The sequence below is a fragment of the Patella vulgata genome, chromosome 4, assembly GCF_932274485.2.
Source record: "Patella vulgata chromosome 4, xgPatVulg1.2, whole genome shotgun sequence".
Classification (NCBI taxonomy): domain Eukaryota; kingdom Metazoa; phylum Mollusca; class Gastropoda; family Patellidae; genus Patella; species Patella vulgata.
In genome coordinates this window covers 82,874,751-82,901,299 of record NC_065882.2, presented here as the reverse complement: position 1 = coordinate 82,901,299, position 26,549 = coordinate 82,874,751, and the positions used below count along the sequence as shown (strand labels likewise).

The following is a 26,549-nucleotide window of genomic DNA, read 5'->3' as shown; positions in this document are numbered from 1 at the left end:
GATCAGTTATATATCCAGTTCCTTTGAATCCCTGTGTATTCAAAATATTCACCATCGATCCCCTGTGTATTGAAATTACTCAACAACTTATTGGAATAAACATCAAACTAATATTTGATCCCAATCCTGGACATTAACCTTTTTGAAATTCCGAAGTTGACCTGGGCCTTTAAGTACCATCCTTTCTTCAGTTGTGTATTTAGGATTTCAACAGTTTCCTCCCATTGCTAAAGACTACTACGAGCAAGCAAATTATTGAAATAAAATTGAACCATATGTTAGTCCCAAAATGACCTAGTTTGTGTCAAGTGGATGTTAAACCCCATTTCTCTCTGTCTGACACAAACTTTAACAATTATCGCAAGGTATCGGTGCACTTGTGAGTTATAGCAATCTAATATTATTGGAGGTTAATATTACCACAGTATCAACCCTGTACACGTGTAATTCAAAGCATGTTGTTATTGGAGGCTAATATTACCTAAGTATCAACCCCTGAAGGTTGATATGGGGAATACCCACATTTAAACATCAATGGTTGCAATGGGAGATATAGCCTGTAGTATACAGTGTTTAAGATGGTATCCAAGATTTGACGCTGTGAACATGGATTAACTAAGCCAGTTAATGGGCCTTTCCGTAATTGAATATAGATGACCCAAAGAGGGGGGGGTTTGGGGTGTCCAACCCCCCTCCCCTCTGCTCAGCTACATAAATTTTTTTGTAAAACAACACTTTTTATGAGAAAAGTGTCTCAGCCGTGTGCTTTAGCCTTTATCTTCAGATGGTGGGATGGGATGGGCAATCAAAGCGCAAGATACTGATATAGACATATGTGATATCACAATTAAATGCTTTGCATCAATGAAATTGAATCCCAATGTCATCGGTATTAATTAATAATAAAAATTAACGTCAAATGGGATGTTGAATTTCTCTGTTTAAAAAGCTCAATGTGTATGTATATACACCAAAATGACGATAAGAGACCATATATTTCTCAAAAAATTTCAAGGTCTCAGGAACCTGGCAAACTTCTTCCTGCAAAAATTCCTGGATCCGCCCTGCCAAAGGCCTCACACATACATTATAATGTTATATTCTATAACATTCTCTGTTCAGTTAAGTAAGGTGGATTCAGAAACTAAGGGCCTCAGAATTTATAGAAACTGTGTAAATATAGTATTTGTTGATGATGTATTTATATACACTGTAGTGTAACCTCTTTCACATAACAATGTACCCCTCCCCCCCCCCCCCCAGCTCTACGTTTATTATCAAACTGTTGCAAAAATCTTTTGTCAATCAAATATGTCACAACCATACCTGGATCTGAGGCCTGTATTGTTAATAATCAGTGGTTTGTAATTGTGAGTGGTATCTGTCCAATGTGATTAAAACACAGATCTTATTTCGTTTCGTTTTATTATAGTTCAAAATTTCGTTTTACTTGTCTTTACTACACTAGGATCTGGAAAAGTTGTTATATACATGTAACCCACTTTCTGATTGATGTGAGGGATTAGCCAATGAAACATTCTGTTGCAGTGAGATCTTAGCGTGCGGTGAACAGAATTGTGGATAGCCCAGTAGAAACATCAACACTGATTAGTTAATCAAAAGTCTGACGTCAAAGGGTCAAAACCCGCTCGTATGACCCCTGACGCGACCTCCCACTACAACTGGTCAGATCTTCATGTAGTTGTGGCCATCGAAAGTATAAAAAATGAAACGAAATTTAGATCAGTATTTTAATCAGATTGTGGTCTCTTAAGGGTTGACTGTCAGTTCTCCATTAAGTTTAAATACAGTAAACCTCGCATAAATCGGATTCGTATATAAGTCGGATCTTTGCTCAACTCGGATAAAAATTTTTGGACCCTTTGATCCTGCACGTTTTTCTTATTAAATTTCTGCGTGTAAGTCGGATGTCCTAAGTCGGATCTTTGCTCAACTCGGTTCAAAATGTTCGGTCCATTAGATCTAATTCCGGCTTTTTTCCTTTGCCTAAGTCGGATTGGCAGTATGTTCAGAATTTGACTGTCAGTTTCGTCCCGATGGTCTAAAATGCGATTAGGTATTCCATGCACAGAGCCCTAAAATACTTTCCTCTATCATTTTGACACAAATCAGTCTATTTGACGTGACACTTTCCAGGAAAATTTAGGACATTTTTCCAAGATGGCTACAAAATGGAAGTTGTCTACTCGCACCAAAACGGAAGTTATCTACTCGCACCAAAACGGACGTTATCTACTCTCACATACGGACAAAAGTTTGAAATGTGTCTTTGAATCAATTATTATCCGACTCTTGCAGTTTATTTCTAATCGAGCTAATATTGAATTTCGGTCTTCGGCTAACTCGGATCTTCGCTTAATTCGGATAAAATTGTTCAATCCACTTAGATCCGACTTATGCAAAGTTTACTGTATGTGCTTGGTGTCTGTCATATCTTCATTCGTTCAGTTTTATGATGTCTAAATGTTTACAATTCTTCTATGCGTATATGTAACTCATGGGCATTACAATCTGATTCAAACACAGATCCTAGTTTCGTTTCGTTTTTTAATTGTTTAAAATTTTGTTTTACTTGGCCATCGAAAGTTTAACGAAAAGAAATATAGATGTATATTTGAATCAGATTGTTTGTATTATAGATGTATATAAAGATTAATATTATCTGTATATAAAATAAACATGTACAAAGTCTAATAAATTAATTTTATTTTATTATAACCTTGTTTGTTTCCTTTATTGTTGATGAGTGAATGGTTTCAGATGCACCTGACAAAATGTCAGACACTAATGATATATTTACCTGACATTTTAAACTTAGTGCCGGACATGTATTAATACTATCAATAAAAAAGACAAATCAGTGCCAGACAAAATGACAGGCACCAGAGGTTTAGTGCCTGACAAAGCCTGAATCTGTGCCTGACATTGTCAGTGACAGCTGCCTTATTTCCAGACTTGCTGTCCGATGAAATGAGGTTTAACATAGTAAGATCTAAATATTAAGGCCATCTGCAGATTTCCTCAAGGTCACGAGATATAAACAGTGTTAGGGCACGTGATTGTTGCCAAGGATCGTTGTTTAGGGTTAGCGCTAGCCCTGTTTAGAGCCCTGTTTAACATCCCCTGTGTAGAACAGTTGGACGTACAAGTCTAGATGCCCATGTCAATGCATATCTAATACCAGAAATATTAACAATTGACGCCTGTTCGAAAATATAGGTTATCAGGTGGGAATTAAAAATTATTTTTTGCGGTTGAACAGTGATGCACGTCGAAGAAATTCGCGGCAGCTGGGGTTTTATTTCCTATTAATTGTACCCGTGACATAGACACATCGACATTATTCTGTGATTCCCTCGGATTTACATATGGCGCCAAACTATGTGATCGCGAATAATGGCATCGATATTTTAGCGCCATTTTCTGTAGCCTGGATTAATGGGTCTGACGTATTTAAACAACAATCATATAAAATTTAAAGGAACCACCCCACATATATTTTAAAAGGATTAAAACTGTTTAAAGGGGCATTAGGTAAGATTAGATAAAGAGCTGAAATTTCTCATTGTAATATTTAAAAAACAGATAATGTAAAGAAAATATGCTTTAAATTTCATCAAATTGCTTCACTCTGAGCCCAGAAAACCGAATTTTAAAACCACTGTAGCATCGATTGTCTTTGTTACGATAATACACAAAGTCTCGATTATCCATTTTTACGGTTAATCATGAACAGTCTTTGAATCGCATGTAAGATTCAAATCTGTTTAAAATCGTACTTATCAAATGACATCGAGAGTTGATTATGGTCTTATCATGTTAATAAATATCAAATTAATAGTTTTTATAACATTTAAGGCCCAAAGAAAGACCTGCGATAGGCAGATTTAGCTCTTGCATAATGTATGTTTAATATGATTAGTACAATGACATCATTATTAATGTGACGTCATAATGAATGTTTAATTCTACGTGAAAAGTCGTTAAAAAGCTGTATCGTGATCCTGCGAATAATCGTAATAGTTTTGAAAGATGTTCAATTTTCATGTGTCGATGACTACAAGGATTCTTGCTAAAAGGCTTGTTTGTGTCTGGATAAATGTGTTGAGAAATGTAACTTTTATCACCACACTTTGAGGGAAGAAGAGTTTCGATACCCCGTTTATTATATTGGCGTTACTTTGACCTGTAACATATCTAACTTAGGAATAGCACCTGTTAGACATACCCACCCAGAGCTTCTCCTTTGGATGAAATTCACCTTGGGCACTTCCCTACATAAACATATTGTGCCTTACCCAGAAAAGCTGGATGAAGCCTATTCTGTAGTTTCCTCTGGCAAGTTTCCAAGGAAACACTTGTCTACGATATCACCCTTGGTAGAAGAGGACGTAAAACTTGAGGAACGGACGAACTGGGCATACTGTTGTCCAGTCGTTCAGGAGTACCGCTAGCTGGTATACTCAGATAAACTGTTGTCTAGTCGTTCAGATATGATGCACGAAGTTCGCCGGTCTTCACGAACTCGACTGGTGCAGAAAAGTAGGACATTAAACCCCTGAAAACCAGGAAATCTTCCCTTTACTGCACATGAAAGGACGTTAAACCCCATTCCAGTGAAAACCAGGAGGTGTTTCTTTAACTACACATGAAGATTGTGATGTAGTGAAATTTTAATCATCTTGGGATGGTATTTTATTTAACGTGGGAACAATACAGTTTAATCTTTGTCTGCCACCTCTCATATTCTAATGTTCGACCGATTGATTGATCGAATTTTAGTATGATAGAAAAACACGTACCGATTGTAGTCAGGCAAACATATGTCTAGTGTAGAATTTTGGTATAGATATGAAATTAACAATAGATGATTGATTTTCAGGTATTGATTTAATGTATAGAATACAGGGACGTTGATCGGGTAGCCGGGCCATTTTCCATTAGACCACCAAACCCATGCAGTCGTATTCACCATGCCCCTCGAGCACTAAACCCATGCAGCGGTATACGTTAGGTCACTCGGCCATCAAACACACCCAGCTGTAAACGTCAGGTCACTCGGCGATCAAACCCACACAACGTCTAGGTCACTCGGCCAACAAACCCACACAGCGGTAAACGTTTGGTCACTCAGTCACCAAACACACACATCGGTATACGTAAGGTCACTCGGTCACCAAACACACACATCGGTAAACGTCATGTCACTTGGCCACCAAACACACACAGCGGTATACGTTAGGTCACTCGGCGACCAAACCCATACGGACGAAAAGTATATGAATACATCATTTAGGATAGTATTTTCGCAAAACAGAAGAAGTAATAATTCTAACTGCCAATGTATCTTTAATTCTTACTACCGCTTTGTACATGGAACTCTGCTATTCTTCAGGAAAGAATTTCCGTGCCAGTTTCTGACGAGGAACATGGTCCTTGAAAATTCCCAAAGCTTAAACCGGGATATGAGTCCCATAATGGACTGGAATGAAATAAAGTTTAACGCCCTACTTTGCTACACCGGTCTGGGCTAATGAAGACGGACTCACGCCATACAGTGTGCTATGAGGGAAATTTTGCCCGGACAGCGGCACTACGGCCTACTCTTATATCGAATTCCAACTGCCAAGGGATCTTTTACGTGCACGCCAATGTGTACACGGGACCTCGGTTTTTCGTCCCATCCGAACGACTAGATAGCTTTCCTTGTCAGCCCCTCCGTTCTGCACCACTGACAAGGGAGAACCACGCCGGAAAATCTGGGTGAACTTTCTCGGCCAATGCAGGGATCGAACACCCGACCTCCAGGCTAGCGAGCTAGCGTCTTACCCACTTAGCCACGTGATCCCCAAGCATAAAACGTAAATTATGTACAATATAGTTCGTCCGATTTAAACGAAACTTAATATATTTTAAGGGTCATACGATCGTGGGGGTCTGAATCAGACCACAACTTCTAGGGTTATGGCCCTTGCCTTTTACGCAAAATGTGAATTGTTGAAAATTTGTGGACCTTCTAAAGAAACTTAAAGTATATGTTATGTGTAGGATAAAGCACGAGACCGAGATTCTGCTGGGGGAAAAAAGACTGAAGAAACTAACCCGAGAAAAGGAAAACCGCGAGGCCGGCAGGCCAAGGTTTTTCTGTCTAGGGTTTTTTTCTTCAGTCTTTCTTCCCCAGCATAACCGAAGTCGAGGACTTTATCTTGCTTATAAATCGTCTATGTTTACATGTACGCACAATGAGAATATCACAGAATTCCCATAAGAAAAACCTCAGATCATGTTTTCTTATGCCCCCCCCCCCACCCTAGAAGAATAACCTGTTACAGGTTTAAAGAAAAACTTTCAGAAGAATAACCCCGAATTCCCCTGTATATATCCAAAGTCGCCCCCGACTTTCAGACCGCAAGTTATTCCGAGCATAGAATATACCACAAAGACCAAAGAGATGTACCGTTACAGGTAAATAAGGATCGATAAAATAGGAAAATGTGACTTTACTACAGAAAATAAATGATATTTCGTTTTCTGAAAGTCGATCATTTAGGAGGCCGGGATGGTTAACGTTTACATGTACCGCGTGCCAGGGGTCGGATTTTCCAACAGACATAGCAGACCACTGGTCGAAGGTCCACGAGTATCCGGGATCCCACTGATGCTAATGAGTTTGGTATAGGGCACAACCGTAGGCGAATCCGTGGTCAGGTCTAAATATTAGGGCCATCTGCAGATATCATCAAGGTCGCGAGATGTAGTAGGTTTAGGCCAGGAGATTTTGGGTTAGATAAAGGTCTAGAGTTAGAGTTAGCGTCAGCCCTGTTTACATCCCGTGACCTTGACGAAATCTGCAGATGGCTTTAATATTTAGACCTAACCCAAAATCCGCCCCAGCCAAGTGCTAAGGAAAGATACTGCGTCTCCGTTCCATTTTCTTACCATATTTCTAATTAATAGTAAATTCTACCAGTTCTAGATAGTTATCAAATTTTAAACTATGTTGTCAACAGGAAGTTAAACATTATAGAGTGTAATTCATTAATTATGTTTAAATGTAATATCTTCCAAGATGATGAAAGGTAATTTGAGTGCAATCATAAACTGTTTTATGGTGTAATAAATGCATTAGATTTTTATGTTTAAATTTTAAGATGATAATTAATAATAGCATAATTAAATGACAGTTGGGCAAACAAAATTTAAAAACAATTTATGAATATGAAGGAGATGAAAGATGAAACAGTGAATTGGGATATATTATAGTCCCTGTTGAACAGAAGAACATCTTACGATTATTTTTACCAGTTGAGTCAAGTGGCGTGGTTTCGATTCCCCGTGCGAACGAAACAAGGAGTAGGGTCGCATTTCCAACCCCGTGGGTTTTGTCCGGGTCCCCCGGTTTATTCCCACTGCTAACGACCCGTACGCGGAAGCGAGTTATTGACATAAAATTGAATCATATGTTAGTCTAGAAATGAACTTTTGGATGTTACCCCCCACCCTCCCCCAACCCCCGTCTCTCACTGTGTTCCTCGATTTACAGCTTGTTTGTGGCTGTCCAACCTCGTGGGGCTTTTTTTACTGAGTCCTCCAACTTTTACTTGCTAAAGATGCCTACGCGTTAGAGAATTATTAAACATACATTATGCAAGAGCTAAATCTCCCTATTACAGGTCTTTCTTTGCCTCTGGGCCTTAAATGTTATCTTAATTATTAATTAGACATTAATTAATTAGCCATAATCAACTCTCGATGTTATCGCTAGGCTGCGATGTTCATTCATGATTTAATCATGAAATAGATAATCGAGACTATGTTTTCTATCGTACCTACTTTAGTAATAAAGATCGAGGCTAGGCCGAAATTTCAATCGCTAAAATCTCGGTTCAGAGTGGATCAATTTGACTGAAATTTTCAGCAAAATCCCTATACATTGTCTACTTTTTAACTATTATAGTGAGAACTGCCAGCTTTTATTTAATCACCCATAATGTGTCTTTAATATAACATTAAACCATCTTCAAATGTTTGTTCGAGTGGACGTTAAACCCATCTCTCTCTCCCTCGCACCCTCTCCACCTAAATGACTTACTTGTAAGACAAAGCAAAACTGTTCAGTTGAACGGGAATTGCTGGCTGTTAGGCTATTCTTAAAGACAATTAATGGTTAACGTTGTCACACTCTTGTCAACAAGTCTATTAAGTACTTTTAAATCTGGGTTTCCTCTTAATTGTTTTACATATTCTAAATGCCTGCCTTACTCACGCATCTATGCCCTATACCAGCGTCCGAGGGGAGATACACTCAATGAGTTGTCCCACCCAGGGCCCCACTAAACCCATGCAGGCTACTGAACTAACCACCCCTGTTTCTAATTAAAACTAACCGGCTTCTACAATAGTTGTTTTAGACGACAACTTGTACTCAATGAAATTAACCAAACTAAAACGAGGACAGGTTTTCCTTGAGTAAACAGAAGAATAGACGCCAAATGTTAAAAGTCATGTCGATGGTCTTAAAGCTTATAGGTCGGAAAAACACACAAGTGTTGAAAAACAATCGCCATAATGTGTCAAATTATTCCTCCATTTTGTACTTTAGCACAACACAAAATGACCGATGTATCAGAAATAGGTTGTTTTTTGTTAAAACTTTAATCCTGTCCTCTCGTACAATAGTTTATATTTTTTTTCGTGAGAATAATTACTCATTAATTAGTAGTTTACGTGACGAGGACAAAACGAAAATCCCAGCACTTTTTAATGTTTTTGGTGAATTAAAAATCTATACCGAATGATACTCATCGCGATCTTTTATTTGCGAGAGAGAGGGTGAGAGAGAGAGAGAGAGGGTGTGAGAGAGAGAGAGGGCGGTTAACGTCCACTCGACACAAACTAGCTAATTTCGGGACTATCATACCTCTTGTTACGTACAACCGGGGATTTGAAACCACGCCAGTTGACTCAATGGCAGACCTTTTGACACAACGTGCACGCGCTAACCATTCACCCCTTCCCCAGTTGTTTTAGAAGTAGTATAGGTCTTGTTTGTATTATTAAGACATGAGGCATGGTGGTTCAGTGAGTCCGAGATTCTATCCCGAGATTTCCCAGCAAAGGTTACCCCTTGTCAGTGGTGCAGGACGGACATCCTAGCAAGAATCAGCGTCGTTCGGATGTGAAGAAACACGGAGGTCCCGTGTACCTTTTTGCGAGCGAACATTGCCCCTAATTAATGGTGCAGAGTTGGGGACCCTGGCAAGAAAATGCACCTAGTCGTACCTGTTGGCGAGCACGCAAAAGAACCCCTGTCAGTTGGAATTCAATTAAAAATGAAATGGGGTTTAACGTCCTACTGTTCTGCTCCTATACTGGGCTAATGAAGACGGGTTGTCGGTGTAAAACTCACAGCATAGCACAATGCATGGCGCATGCTCATTTGCATTATCCTGGTTAGGTTAACCCCATTTCATTTCAACACACTGACCCTTCCCCCAAAAAAGTAAACCAATAAATGTATTCATACACCGTATTGTCTTCAATATGGGCGGAAGACAACAACACGTTCCGAATAATTTCAATCTCCTCACAGAGGAAATAAGAGACAATCTGAACGGGGTATACTAATTCCAAAACCAATCCACGATCAATTCTTCGTCTTTCCCGCTCCTCACAAAATTAATTTCAGGTCTGTAAATCTATCGTCTGTCCATTCTCGAAATTAATGAATGGGTCAATAGCTGGCAAATGCGTGAAACTATTTTCGAGTTCATACACAGAAATTTTATCCCAAAAATGTAGAGGCGATATTGTCTCGACCACGATTGAAACCATTTTTTGTGATCGATTAGGATTCTAGGTATCAGCGGGGTATGTCCCCTGACCGACCACAGACACGAGCGTATGTTTACAGCATTTGAAACAATGTTTCTAAACCTTAATAATTCAATTAAATACGAGGTGAGATTCAGGAATATGTATTTATTTAATAAACGATCGTGTAATGATCTGTAGGCAAAACGTCTAATATCCGTGATAGCGACAATATGAACCTGAAATACTGAATAACCGAAACGCACTGAATGTAAAATGTAAATGCAAGCCTGGCGTTTTTCTCGCACTCATCCACAACTGTTTGTTTAGACTTATCTTATTTAATGACAATTTGTTTTTGACTCCCGTACTTTGCTTTCTGGTTTGATTTGTGTTTCCTGTAAATAGGACAGTGGAACAGAGTTTTTGTGGGTTTAGTTTCAAATAAAAAAAAAAAAATTAAAATATTTTGCGGACAATTCTCGTACCTTAAAGATGCATTATGTAAGATTTAGATATATTAAAATGAGAAATGAAATGGAGTTTAAAGTCCTACTGTTCGGCTCCTACTGGGATAATGAAGACGGAGATTTAGATAGCGTGTTGACAGTTCTCGCTATTAGAATTAAAACATAAATAATGAAAACAGTCTATTATGAAAATTTCAGTCAAATTGCTTCACTTTGAACCAAGATATTAGCGATTCAATTTTAGGCTAGCCTCGATCGTCATTACTAACGTTGGTGCGATGATAATGTTTCGATTATCCATTTTTACGTTAATTTATCACAATATGTATTCAAATCCACTAAATATGGCAGGCTAGCGATGGCAACGAGAGTTGATTATGGTCTGGATAAGTTGATAAACGTCTAAATAGTGTATGTAACATTTAAGGCCTAAAGAAATATCTGCAATAGGCAGATTTAGCTCTCGCATAATGCATCTTTAACATTTGTGTTTTCTGCAAACATGACCGCAGTTTTTAATGTCTAATTTTTTAGGATAGTAAAAGAAAAATTAATAGTTTAAACATTTTTTTCTATCATAACAGGTTGTGTTGCAACAATGGCAAACCAAGTTGAGACATCTAATTTTGTTGGGAGGTTGACTCGTTCTAGTAATGTTTGTAATTAGAATGGCTTCAAACTTTACAACCTGTAGGACAACAAAAGACGTTTCCTTTTGGAGAGAGAGAGAGAGAGAGAGAGAGAGAGGGAGGAGTGTTTAACGTCCACTCAACACAAACTAGGTCATTTCGGGACTAACACATGGTTTAATTTTATTTCAATAATTCGCTTGCGCGTAGGGGTCTTTAGCAGTGGGAGGAAATCCGAGTACGCGGAGAAAACCGAGACCAGTTGACTCAATGGCAGACCTTATGATACAGCGCGCACGTGCTAACCATTCGGCCTTTCAACCCCCCTTTATCTAAGATGGTTCAGTTAGTAAGGCAACCAGGAGATCTCAAGTTCCATCACAGTGTTGGTTGAGAAAATTCCTCGAGATTTCTCCGCTTGGTTTGCTCATGGCAATGTTGCAGGAACAGCGTATAGTCGAGGTCTAGTTGTATTGGAACTGGACATAGTAGTAGGTAGTCGTGCGGCTACCCGGGTAACACGCCCCTCCCAGCACACTGCATGGTATTATTTCCATATTTCATTGTAATTCGTTTTCATATACCAATAAACAAAAGCCCGTGTCGGATGGACTCGGAACTGTTGGGTCTACAAGAAGCTTTTCAGAGGCCTCTGGCTCGATTTACCTGAACATTCTAGGGTGATTTACAAAGGAAGCTACGAAATATTGATCTAAATGTAATATTCAGCAATTTTTACAGACTATAAAAACTTAATTATACAGTCAAATTAGGTGTAAACCAAAATGGCCATAATTCGCTTTAGCCAAAACCACCAAAAATATGGTCAACATTGGATTCTTGTTAAATAACAAATATTTTTAAATCGCTAGTTTCTTGTGGACGTTATATCCAATTTTTGACGAAACTTTATGCCAGTTTTGACTAAATATGTGGACAGTTTCGAACTTAGGTCTAGCCCTTGAACATATCAGCGCCATTGTCAAGTTTCGCTGAAAATTTCTTATCGACCTCGTTTAAATCCGATTGAATAAAATCCGGGAGATTATGTATAGTTGTTTTTTTAAACATACATTATGCAAGAGGTAAATCTGCCTATGGCAGGTCTTTCTTTAGGCCTTAAGTGCTATAATACTATTTATTAACATGTTGAGACTATAATCAACTCTTGATGCCATCTGATGGGTACGATATTAAACAGATTTGAATCGTGATTAACCGTAAAAGTGGATAATCAAGACTGTGTTTATTATCGTTACTATGGTAATAATGCCAATCGAGTTTACAGTGTTTTTGAAATTCGGTTTTCTCGGCTAAGAGTTAAGTAATTTGATTGAAATTTCCAGCCTATTCTCTTTACATTATCTATTGTTTAACTATTATAGTGAGAACTGTCAACTCTTAATCTAATCTTCCATAATATATCTTTAATACAGATCGGATGATAACTTTGGTCATTAGAGCGATGCAAGTGAATCAAGGACTATAACTCTATTTTTAACTATTAAAGCGAAACCTGTCAGCTCTTTATGTAAATCTTTCATAATGCCACTTTAATGAAATGTTAAAGAATCAATTTAAGTATAATTTAGCGTGTATTAAGGCGTGAAGGGTTTGCCGTTTTCCGATTGTCTGCGATATCATCCTAGGTAGAAGCGGGCGTTAAGCCTCACAAGAAGAAGAAGAAATGTGGTTTTTGGGTACGTCAATTCCATCCGGGCTATATTGCGCCAAACATATGTTGACGTCTAAGAGAAAAATTAAATATAATCCCAATAATACGTTTATATACATAAATAAAAATAAATTTCACAGACTAGTAAATAAAATTTTAAAATATATATCACAATGGTATAATATAGAAAAATGTAGAAAAAAAAATAAAAATAAAAAAAATAAATGAATAAAAAAAATATTTAAATAAAAATTTGTTTTTTTGAAAATGTCTAGTATTTTATATTATAGACCCGGTTGGGGAAACAATTTAATTCCAGAAAAATTCAAAAGACGCACAGAGTAACCCGTTTAAAGCGGTTTGTCCATGGATAATGGGGATCACGGTGGCTAAGTGGGTAAGACGCTGGCTCGCGAGCCTGGAAGTCGGATGTTCGATCCCTGCATTGGCCGAGAAAGTCCATCCAGATTTCCCCCCTTGTCAGTGATACAGGAAGTGACGGTCTGACAAGGACAGCTGTCTAGTCGTTCGGATGGGACGAAAAACCGAGGTCCCCTGTACACATTGGCGTGCGCGTAAAAGATCCCTTGACAGCTGGAATTCGATATAAGAATAGGCCGTAGTGACTCAGTCCGGGCAAAATTTACCTCATAGCACATTGTATGGCATATGCCCGTCTTCATTAACCCAGTTCGGAGCAGAACAGTAGGACGTTAAACCCCATTTCATTTCATTTCCTTGGATAATACTATATTTACCGATATTACAGTTAGCTATATAGCAGTCTACCAAGAAATGTGTTGTAACGGAACCGCTAAAAATTACCAAGCAAGTGGCGTCGTACATCGAGAGCCAAGTGTTAATCTTGAAGAATTTCTCACATATTTCTTGAACAATTGCCGTGTAACTTGGTGATTTGGTGTGAATTTGGCATCCGAGCCACTGCCGTCACTTGTGGAACATGGTACTATATTAACATAAATCTGGATTTCATAAAGTTTGTACCGGTTTATATAAACTAAGATTGTATATTTATTTAATAGTTTATGTTATAGACGTGTGTTTATTTCCTTAAACGAACTACATATATTATATGTACCGATATGTTGCACGTGGACTGTGGTTGCAGTTGGAATTAATCAGTGATATTAATGCTTGTTATAGTGTAGTGATGTTACGATTGGTTTATTTATTAATTCAATAGTAGGCTACGATGATATTATTTAGGATAGATTTAGAGATTATTTCAATAGTATACGCCGATATTATTTACCTTGGTATCACCTCACACAACATCTGTTATACATAGATTAAATATATATCAATATATCCCCGCCTTCTGTAGGGGAGGAGTGTCATATATATAGATGGTTCACGTGATAGCAGACGAGAGACAACTAGCAGGAATCGTTCCAGGAATCATTTAAGAAACCACCCCCGTGTTTGTGTACTCCGTTGAGTTATTCGCAAGGTATTGGATTTATAACCGCTGTTGAATTCGAATGCTCCATTAGTGTTTATTTACGTTTTAGAAAAAAACGTTTCACATATTCTCAAGGTATTGGATTATATAGCCAATGTGAAATAGACGATACAATGTTCCAGTGTTATTTATTTGCGTTTTAGAACAACACTAACAGGAACAAAAGACATATTAGCAAAGTGTGGAATTAAATAACTGCCTTTCCACTAGCTATTTTCGTTTTAGAACAAAACAAAACTAATTATTCCCATGTCTGTATACGAGATATGGACCGACGTTTTTCGCAAAACTATTACTGTTTAATTTACGTTTTTAGAAGACAACTAACTGGAATTATTGACAGGGTTGTATGCTAGATATGTACAGCTAGAGAACCGGTGTTATTAGCAAAATACTTTATTGTATTCACTGGATTGAAAGCAAGTACAACCGATGGACTAAATGATTGAGTACTGTTCATTTATTTTATAGATATATATAGCACTACCAGAAATTATTCCAATTTTTGTACATTATGTAGAAATAAGCCAAGATATTAATGATAGAATACTGGAAATATTTGAAAGCCACTGGATTACATTCGCCCTTGTGTCGATGAAGTGAAACAAATTAGTTTAATAAATATTTTTGTGTTTTTAAGATGTTCACAAGTTGTGTAGAAATGTTATAGCATATTAACATTACTTGTAAATTATGATGTGTGAAAATTTCCCCCGGAAGTTATTTATTAATGTCGTAAACAATGATATTCACATAGTTGTCTTTACACATACTTCAGCAATATAGTAGAGTAGTTAACATCACCACATACCATAATTAGGAGAAGAAGGTGATTAACTTTTAAATTACTATGTGAAAATTTCGCCGGAAATTACTCTTTATGCGCATTAACAGTGAAATTAATACCGTATCAATAGTTTTGGATGGTTTTCCAAATTTCCTGTTTAACTCACAGAAGAAACTGATTTATTTATAGTTCAATAACGACATATAATATAACACCGAAGATTGATGTGATTACCGTTTTGCGGTTCAGAAATGGATTTTATATGTCTTGAAATGAAACTGTTACAACCTTGTTTATGTCCTATTTGATTTTTGATGTTGAACAAACTATCCAGGAAATAGGTCTTTAACATTTATGTAAATAGTTCAGCCAATGCGATCCGCTTTTCTGCAAAGGTCACAAGGTTATTTTGACAGGGAAGAAAATTATCAATACATGTACCAGTACGCATAAATGACACACCGCAAACTTATTTCACATCAGTAATATTGCTAATTGCGCGAAAGAAAGTCTCGATATTCTCTCTTTTTGAAAAATTGTTTTGGGTGTTTGAACTGAAGTGGTTACGTCTTAGTGTTGTTTGTTTGTGGATGAGCGGTTACCAGCTTGGTTAATAGATGAACTGCATGCTGATGAGTTGGTGATATGCGGCGTTCAAATAAATCAAGCTAAATGTGACGGGAATTAAAAGATCGTCTAAAACTCGAATATCCCACGATTTCAAGGACAAGTGAGTGATTCGGTGATCCAGGTAATTGACTCGTTTGTTTTAATAACTTGTTATACTATGTCCTTGGACAATGGATTAAAATATCAGTGAAAAGAAAACAAAGACACGGTTATTGAATTAAAACAATTTGAATCTTATGGCGATGAGACGTGCTCAAGGGAATTAAACATATCTTCGGTGATTGTTAACCAGGAATTACCTGTTCAGATCTCTAAAAGTGATGAGTACCACTGCGGGTTACGTACTGACCACACTGTTCTCGACGAATGAAACTGTCCTGGACACGGGTCAGTTCGACGGATGGGACAATGCAACCGACAGTAGAACATCCGATACCAAAAGAAGCAGTTATAATGCCCTGTTGACCGTGACTGTACCAATTATCATGTTTGCTAGCGGTGTTTTGGGCAATGTGTTGGCGTTAGCTGTGTTGGGTACTTCTAAAAAGAAACATAGAAAGACGGTATTTTATCGATTAGTCGGGGCCTTAGCATGTACGGACCTGTTCGGAATAGTTTCTGTGTCTCCAATTACCATTGTGGTGTATTCTAAAGGACGTACCTGGATCGGCGGAGAACACCTGTGCAATTATTCCTCATTCATGATGATATTTTCGGGAATAGCAACGCTGTTGATAGTTGGAGCCATGGCCCTGGAGAGATTTGTAGCAATCATCCACCCCTATGCCTACGAGACCCGATTCTCCACGGGGAAAGTGAAGTATATAGTCTTGGGAATCTGGGTTACCTCTGCCGTGATCGCTGCTCTGCCCATGATTGGCCTGGGAGAGAACAGTGTGCAGTATCCGGGCACCTGGTGCTTCTTTAATTACGCCAGTGACGAAATAACCGGAAAGATCTTTACATATTTCTACGCATCCGTCGGGCTGTTGGTCATCGCCGTAACCGCCCTATGTAACGTAGCGGTAATGATCGTGTTGGTAAAGATGAGGCAAGCGGCCAAGGAGATTAAACCTACTGCTGTTTTGGGAAGACAGCCTAACAAGTTGGACAGTGAGGTTCAGATGATGATTCTGCTGGGTGGTATCATCTTGGTGTTTGCAACATGCTATGCGCCTTTAATGGTAAGTATAAGTAATTAAAATAGAATCCGACATGTGTTCTGTCCGACAGCCGGCTTTTGTGTCTATTGACAAATAAAATAAAATAAAATAAGGTTTAACATCCTACTTTTCTGCCCCAACCTGCTTAAAAAAAGACAGACATGCGCCATGCAGTTTGTTATGAGAGGGGAACTTCACACGCCATAGAATTTCAAATTTTAAAGTAGCTAAGTCTCTAACTCAGTATCATCCAAAGTCTTCGACATTGAAAACACGAATTATTTGTCAATTTAAATCAATATTGATGTTATTAACGTATCGTGAAAAGATGGGCTTCTGATATCCAGTATTTAAGACAAAATAAACATTTTACCATTCGTACACGAATTGTGTACCATAATGCGTTTCAGCGCCATTTGTAATAAGGAACTCGAAGAACGAGGCTAGACATATTCCTGTCAAACGGCGAGGCCATATTCGTATTTTGAGAGCATGCACAATAAATACTATCGGTGTAGACTGGAGTAACCAGACGCTAGAGATTGCCATTCGATTGACACTTTTGGCGTATTTAGCCGAACATAACTGATTTGAAATAAGAGTAAAAATGGAAACGATTGAATGTAAATCAGTTTATATATACAACCATAATACATTATTATATGCGTTGCGACCCATTTGTGTAAATTTCAAGATCCCGAAAATTAGCGCTTTAGCTCCGTTAAGTTTTTTTTTTTTTTACTTGATCAGCGTATATACATTGTCTCAGTGACTATTCCTTGCGAGACACCCCTCCCCCCTCCCAATATCCGACTGGGAAATATTGAGTCTGTTTCCCTGCCAACACCAAGATCGATTCCGGGAAACTACTTGTTAATGAACAAGCGTCATACTCAATTCGCTAACATGGCTCTGTTGAAAACACTGTTTGAATGTAAAAATGCATACGCCATACACCAGCGACAACGAAGGAAATTTTTCCCAGACAACGGCGTTACGGCCTACTCCTATATCGAATTCCAACAGTCAAGGGATCTTTTACGTGCACGCCAATGTGTACACGGGACCTCGGTTGTCGTCCCATCCGAACTACTATATGTTGTTCCTTGCCAGACCTTCCGTCCTGCGCCACTGAAAAGGGGAAACCACACCGGAAAATCCCTATGAACTTTCTCGGATCTCCAGGTTAAAGAGACAACGTCTTTACTCACTGAGCCACTGTTTCGAATGTATCCCACTTGTTGTAATAACTCGAACGATATAAAACAAAAACAGACTGTCATAATTGCTAAATTGTTCCTTCTGTAGACAGAACTTGATTTCGAGTCTTATAATACAAAGTTCAACAAAAGTATCAGCTTTGGGAACCTTTCACGAACAAAGAAATATGTTATCAACTATACTCGACTAGACACAGAAGGATTCCCAATAGACTGATTATAGATATGGTATTTATAAGAAAGTATGGAAATCATTGATGTGAATTACGTTTCGTTTTGTGTGTGTGGGTGTGTGTGTGTGTGTGTGTGTGTGAGAGAGAAAGAGAGAGAGAGAGAGAGATTTAACGTCCACTCGACACAAACTAGGTCATTTCGGGACTAACACATGCTTCAATTTTTTATTTTAATAATTCGCTTGCGCGTAGGGGTCTTTAGCAGTGGGAGGAAACCGGAAGACCCGGATAAAACCCACGAGGTTGGACAGGCGACCCTACTCCTTGTCACGTACAAACGGGGACTTGAAACCCCACCAGTTGACTCAGTGACAGACCGTATGATACAGCGCGCACGTGCTAACCATTCGGCTATCCAACCCCAAGGGAGAGAGAGAGAGAGAGAGATAGATAGAGAGATCCTTAATAACATTGTTATAATTAAAGATACATTACGGGAGATTAGGTAAAGCGCTGACAGTTCTTACTATAATAGTTAAAAGGTAGAGAATGTAAAGGGAGTTTGCTGAAAATTTCAGCCAAATTGATTTACTCTGAACCGAGAATTTTCGACCTAGCCTCGATCATCATTAGTGAAGTCGGTAAGATAAAAACATAGTCCCGAGTATCCATTTCATGATTAAATCATGAATGAAAGTTGAGCAGTAAATCGGATCCTAATCCAGTAAATATCGCAAGCTAGCGATGACATTGAGAGTTGATTATGGTCTGGATAAGTTAATTAATGTCTAATTACTAATTTAGATAACATTTCAGGCTTTAAAAAAAAAGACCTGTAATAGGCAGATTTAGCTCTTGCATAATGTATGTTTAATATGATTATTACAATGACATAATTATTAATGTGACGTCATAATGTATGGTTAAATTACATAATAAACAATAAGATCCGCAGGATTCATAAACCTACGAAGTTGACTCGTAATCCTGTACAGGAATTGAGATAAGATTTTGTTTGGGTGTCACCATAAACATAGCTTATCAACAGGAACCGATAATTCGTAGAGGTCTTTGGCAGCTGGACGAAAACGGAAAAAAATCTACAAGGTTGGACGGCGACCCTGCTCTAAAGCACACGTTAAACAATTCGGCCACCCCTACCAGTGAATGTATAGGTTGATCACGATACTCTTTCAAAAACTGATAACTGATTTTTCAGATTTTATTCGAAAAAATAGCCATACAAGCGTCTTGACCCAAAATATTTCGAGTCGCATTTTGCGCAATCAACCAAAAATATGTTCCTAATTTACAAGGGCTCATCTGTTACATAATATTGAAATGGATGCATGTTTTGTTCTGACATATTTCTTTGTAAACAGCGTTCGGTTCCCTTCGAGCTTTGTATTGTTGTCCATTATCGGAATTTTAAACAACATTTAAATCAGTTCGGGTGCCCTTTTCTACGACCGGATATAAATAACACGGTTGCGCTAAAAAACAAGTATGTTATCAGAACAAATGTACGAAACGAAATTGTAACCATGAGGAAAGTCTGAACTATGTTAGACTTCCTTACGCCATCCTATTTATTATTTCTGTTCAGTGTCTATAGCATGGACATCGATATAACTCGGAGATTTAACAACTGCTTTAAACTAGAGAATGAGAATGAGCAACCTGTTAGAGCAGCGCTGCCGGATTAACATTTTTTTTATTAAAAGAAAGAAAAAAATCCCCAGAACGGTTAGCAGTTTAAAGATCACTTGGCTGTTAGAAAAAAGGGTAGACCGTAGCACCATTGTTTGTATCATGGTACTCTCCTGGGGGGATTTCCCGTCTCAATTATCCTGGTTTATGCAGAAAGGTAGGACGTTAAACCCTATTTCAGTTCTTTGCTTGCCAGGGGAGTAACCACCACTCTTAAAGATATCACCCCATTGTTCGGCACTTCAGTACCAGAACCATTATCGTTTATTTACATCCCACTTCTACTCGTTGCCACTGGCAACCTTTGATAAAACTGTCCTGTTTATTTGCAATACATGCATAAAAGTATCCGTGTATCAGAAATGTACAGAAAGAGTACTGTTCATTTCTGATACACGGATACTTTTACACCGTTTTAGATACCTATCAAGCAATAAGTAGCGGACGTTGAATCCGCCCCGGATCGCAATTGATAACGATGGCTCTTCACGTTGTACATGAAACAACTAGTCAAAATCATAGTAACAAAACAAAATGGGGGGAACTACATGGCAGTTCAAAAACATATACAATGACATTAAATTAACATAAAAACATTTTACAAAAATCAATTGGCATCTATTTCATAATTTGGTTTGATTTATATTTTATGCAAAATATATAAATTAGAATATTGAATAATTATTTTAATTAATTGGGATGATAGAAGGCGCAGTTCTCTTGCTGGACACTTCACTGGCATTGAAAATAAGCAGGATGAAAAAAAAAACCCGCCTAGAAAGTCATAAACTTTATTACAAATAAATTTCAACGGAAGAACCATCCGCCGATGCATACTTTCACCAGGAATGATCCACGTTTCGCATTTCCTTTACACTACATTTGATAATATCGCAGTCCTCTACGCCATAGACAAGTTGTTTTGACGATGTGGTCTAAACAAACACGTGATTGTTTTACGCTCAGAGTATCATAGCAAGACGCACGTGTAAATACTACTCAGGTCGTCTCTCCACTGCGAAATCATTCTACCATGAAATGTAACGTGAGGCTCAGAAAGGGATAAATAATGAAAGAGCAGAAAGTATTTGTCACTTTTCGGTTGAAACGACTCGATAATAAATACTATTTTTCACATTTTGCTTCACAATACTCGATAGAAATGTGATGTAAGTAACTTATTAGCACCTTTCCTCGGTGTATCGGTGAATATCAGGACAGTTTTGGTCGGTAGCCGCCTCGGCTCCGCCTCGGCTGGGCCCCTCGACCAAAACTGTCCTGATATTCACCGATACACCTCGGAAAGTGTGCTAATAACTACTACTTATGCACCTATTTTTAGTGGACTGCTCTACAGGTCGTAGCCTTTCTAGTATCCTACTGTTAGTTCACCATTAATGAATGACCGATATATTTGTCGTGATTTTAATGCATGCGGCAACATGCACATCAACTTGATCCGCATGACAAGTCCTACTCCACTTGAAAGTTGATTCATCAAATAAATCTATCGTGTCTTATTCTTCTCTATCGTTCCTTTTAGAACGCGAGACCTTGTTGACATTTGTTACGTCAGTTCGTGTTTGCGAATTACGATAAGTGGCGTAAATTGTAGTAGAAACCGTCATGCAGTATGTCCTTTCCGGTTAGAATTTGCCTCCATTTTGTTTTTCAGAAGTTAATGAAAATACTTTCTATTTGCTGTACGGATTAGGAAACTATTTGATATAACGAGTTAAAATGTCAATGTATGTTAAAATTGGGTTTTATTTGATAAGATCGTAACATTAAATACAGACCGTTGTTTAATTTAAAACCCAACCTAAAGTTTTCTTCTGGTAAATAAAACAGGTGCTTGTTTTGTCTAGATCACCAAGACGTTAGTGTGTGGCATACTCTATGTGTGTGTTCGGGTACTGTCTGCCCTCTTGGTGTCCAGGACTATTCGGGCTGTTTTGAATGACATAATGGAACTTTACACATCGGCATGTAGTTTATTTCACGCTAAGCTTTTACTACAATAAAATCAGGTAGAAAATTAAATGTCAATATACGCCTTCTCCCAAAATAACTAAATACAAACTAAACCACCATACTACTGTAGACTGACACTCGTATGATACAATAACATGGGCTTTAGGCAACAAAATACAGCAATTCATGTTTCGTGAAATGACATCCCAATTTTCTGGCTAATAAAAAATGAAACGAATAGAAATAAATGGGGTTTAACGTCCTACTGTTCTGCTCCGTACTGGGCTAATGAAGATGGGCTGACGCCATGCAGTGTGCTATGAGGGACATTTTGCCCGGACAGCGGCGATATCGTCTACTCTTATATCGAATTCCAAATGCCAATGTGTACACGGGACCTATGTTTTTCGTCCCATCCGAACGACTAGGCAGCTGTCCTCGTCAGGCCCTCCGTTCTGCACAATTGACAAAGGGAAACCAGAAAATGCCGATAATCCTCCACGGCTAACACCTGGATCGAACCCACGAGCTGGCTAATGAAAACGGGCATTCGCCATGCAATGTGTTATAAGGAGAATTTTGCCAGGACAGCGCCGTTTCTGTCTACGCTTCATTGAGTTTCAACTGTCAAGGCTTCTTTTAATAGCACAGCGACATGTATACGGGTCCTCGTTTTTGGCAAGCGTAATTTCCTGGTCCGTATCGCGTGTCCGTATGGATTTTGGGTGTGACGTCATCAATGTCTGTGTATTTCTCATACGTGATACGGCACACGGATACGGCAGCACGTATGGAACGGCTTTCATACGGAAATGGTCCGTATAACACTGTCGTCTTTTTACCGTCTTTTTGCTACTTTTATACGCTGAAATGTTGCATCATAGCGTTTTTATGATTCTATGTGTATCCTAAAACACGAAGGTGTATATTTGATGTGATTTTAACACTGATAACGACTGGAATTTAATCATTATTTTTGATGGGTTTTTCTCGGAATTTTCATATTTTTCCCGCCTGTATACTGGTTGATCTACGGGCTAAACTTTCTGAAATGATACATTAGTGAAACCAAATATTGCTAAAATCTGCCCAAACTCTAAAACTACATTGACGCAACGTATCACGCATACGATACGGATACGGGATACGGATGGGAAAAATCCGCTAGCCAAAAGTCTCTAATATCTCGGGGAACACTAGGATCGACCCCACGACCCACTCATCAAACCACCGTGGCCGATGGTAAATCTCTGTATTTAAACTTGATAACAATAGGAGGTGAAATGTGTTCCTTAAAACCAAAATTAATTATTGAATACCATCTTGACCCCGATATTCATAGACAAAATCGACTTATTCTTCGGTAGAAGGCCGACGTTAAAAGACAGAAATCAATTGAAAGTAATGGAAAATTTAGATGGTCATAACACAGTTTATGATTATCGGTTTTGATTTTGTTTTTAATAGAAGAAGGTTATTTTTCATAAGACTGCTTCTTAACGAGAGGGAGAGAGAGATACATGTGTGGTTCAATTTTATTTCAATTATTCGCTTGCGTGTAGGGGTCATTAGCAATAGGAGAAAAGCCAAGAGGTTGGGGAGTTTACAAAGCATTCTCAGGCTTAATTTTAGAATTTACACAAAATTGTTCGCCTTATTTTAACTAAAATATGGCCCTTTATAAAACTTTTGTTGTTTTAATGAATCAAATACATCAATAAGAAACTATGTACATAGTTTTGTGATTCTAGATCAAAGATATTTCTCATAAACAGTGATTGAAAATTGAGTAAACTCTTAACTTAAGTCTGAGAATGCTTTGTGAACTTGGGGCCTGGTGTTTTCTTAAATAACATTGTCTTTAACAACACATTCTTCTAAACTTCCGTCGTCAAATGTTAGTAAAATTTTCCCAAGATATTCCGTGTTCTTATGATTTTATTGAAAATATTTGTAAATGTTAAAAATAATAATTGTTGCTTATCTTTATGGTTTTGTTGAAAATTTGTAAATGTTAAAAATGTAAAAATAATAATTGTTATATATCTTTGTTTACTCTGATGTTAGATTAAACATTAAACCTAGTAACCCGGTTTACCGTTTGACCTGTTAGCATTGATTTATATTATCAGCGAATTTATATACTATTCAAAAAAAGTAGGGGATATTTGATTTTTAAGTGTTATTAAAGTCACCTAATGAAACTGACGAAGAAACAAATGACAAAATGAAATGAAGTTCACATTCATCGATTTATTCCAAATGATCGTTAGACTAAGTAAGGCACAGACTGACCATTATAAGGGTAAAATGATACCCGGGGTCAAACAGCAAAGTTACCACAGCATCACAACCAAGTCAGTAACGGGTAAATCCTCCTCTGTTTGCCAAACAAGCATTGATCCGACGTGGCATACTCCTAATGAGACGTCTAAGGTCATTTTGGTCCAGATTGTCCCATTCCTGTTGCAACGCAGCAGCAAGTTCTTGGACATTGGCAGGACGTTGTTGACGTTGACGTAACCTCTGTCCAAGCATGTCCCAGACATGCTCGATGGGGGAGAGGTCGGGACTCAGTGCTGGCCAAGGTAATGTGGTGATGTTCTGTTGTTGGAGGTAACCTGTAACGATCCTGGCCCTGTGACATCTTGCGTTGTCATCCTGGAAGATGAAACGGCGGCCATGACGTCGTGCGAACGGCACAACATGGACTGCCAAGATGTTGTCCCGGTAGTACTAGCCTGTAACACGCCCTGCAACAACATGTAAAGCCGTTCTTCCAGCAACAGTGATGCCTCCCCACACCATAACAGAACCACCCCCAAATCGATCATGTCTGATGACGTTAACGTCTTGGAAGCGCTCGTTTCGACGACGCCAAACCCTCCTACGTCTGTCCAAAAAATCAACAGTGAACCTTGACTCATCTGAAAACATCACATTGCTCCAGCGTCGATTATCCCAGTGTTGACGATCCCTACACCAACGACGTCTTGCCTGAATGTGATGATCTCTCAAACAAGGGATCACGCGAGGACGTCGGGCGCGAAGGTGACCCCTATGCAGTCGATTCCGAATCGTCTGGCCACTCACTCTCACACCAGTGTCTGTTTGAAGACGAGCGCTGATCTGATTTGCTGTGATGACACGATTTCTCAAGGCCAAGGTACGGATAAATCGATCCTGGGCTTGAGTTGTCGCCCTTGGTCGACCTGAGCGTGGTCTGTCCTGTACAGATTGTGTATCACGGTATCTGGACCATAGCCTGCTTATGACAGACTGAGAAACATTCATCGTCCGCGCCACAACCGCCTGTGTTGTGCCGATCTGTAGCATGCCAAGGGCACGTAACCTTTCATTTTGGGTAAGCCGACGCATATCAAAATTTGTTTTCTGGTCACTAAAACAATTAAACTGATGTTTCCACCCTGGAATTCAACGCCACAATGACTGTAACATTCAAAGTCAGAGTCGTGCAAATCTTGGGTTGGACCCCCATGATGATCCCAAGCATCACCTGCATTCCATGCGGTAGCTATTGGTGCGTTTGGGCGTCACATGTAACTGGAAATGTTTCTTCTGTTAGGTTCTATAGTGACTTTTTTCGTAGTCATTTGCATATTTTAGTATTATGCCCCCAAAATCAAATATCCCCTACTTTTTTTGAATAGTATAGATAAATGTTGTTGTAGTTGTAACATAGTTAAATTAACCCAACAACATCTAACACGTTCTTTGCTTCCATAAACAATCCAAGCCCTGAATAGTTGCCGATCGTGCAGCAGATGCTCAATTTACTTTAATTACTTTAAATTTACTTTAAATTACTTTAATTATATTTACTTACTTTTATATACTTTTACTTACTTTCATTTACTTTAATTATATTTACTTAATTTTATATAGTTTTACTTACTTTCATTTACTTTAATTATATTTACTTACTTTAATTATATTTACTTACTTTAATTATATTTACTTACTTTTATATACTTTTTACTTACTTTCTTTTACTCTTACTTACTTTCATTTACTTTTACTTACTTTCATTTACTTTCATTTAATGTTAATTAACTTTTATTATTTACTTTACTTACTTTCATTTAATTTTACTTACCTTTTATTATTTACTTTAAGTATATTTATTTTAATTTTCCTTTAACTTACTTTAATTAATTAGGTCGATCTCTGCGTTGGTCGAGAAAGTTCATCTGGAATTTCCAGCGTGGTTCCCCCTTGTCAGTGCTGCAGGACAGAGGGCCTGGCAACTGTCGGATGGGACGAAAACCCGAGGTCCCGTGCACACATTGGCGTGCTTGTAAAAGATCCCTTGGCATTTCGAATTCGGTATAAGAGCAGGCCATAGCACCACTATCTGGGCAAGGGTTTCCTCATAGCATACTGTTCATCCAGAATTTTCGGCGTGGTTTCCTCTTGTCAGTGATGGAGGGCCTGACAAGGACAACTGTCTAGTCGCTCGGATGGGACGAAAAACCGAGGTCCCGTGTACACATTGGCGTGCGCGTAAAAGATCCCTTGGCAGTTGGAATTCGATATAAGAGTAGGCCGTAGCGCCGCTGCCCGGGCAAAATTTCCCTCATAGCACACTGTATGGTGTAAGCCCCGTCTTCATTAGCCCAGGTAAGGAGCAGAACAGTAGGACGTTAAACCCCATTTCATTTCTTTAATTATATTTACATTGGCTCTTTCATTTTTTACTTCTATATCTTTTTCGGGGTTTAGCTTGAAATTGACACACTCGGTCTATTTAAAGCGAGAATTTCAAATTTTCTAAGAAAGT

General features: G+C 38.3%; 1 protein-coding gene across 2 annotated transcripts in view; it reads left to right on the top strand.

Moving 5' to 3' along the window:
- Positions 1 to 14,883: 14,883 nt before the first annotated feature.
- The window catches only part of LOC126818535 (prostaglandin E2 receptor EP4 subtype), a 211,376-nt gene continuing 199,710 nt past the window's right edge, over positions 14,884 to 26,549 (top strand). For both annotated transcript variants that reach the window (XR_008787835.1, XM_050545998.2), the window contains exon 1: positions 14,884 to 16,692. Coding sequence is in view for 1 of the 2 variants with exons in the window: in XM_050545998.2 (XP_050401955.2) it covers positions 15,829 to 16,692 (864 nt within the window). In the remaining variant the exon portion in view is untranslated. The remainder of the gene's footprint in view (positions 16,693 to 26,549) is intronic.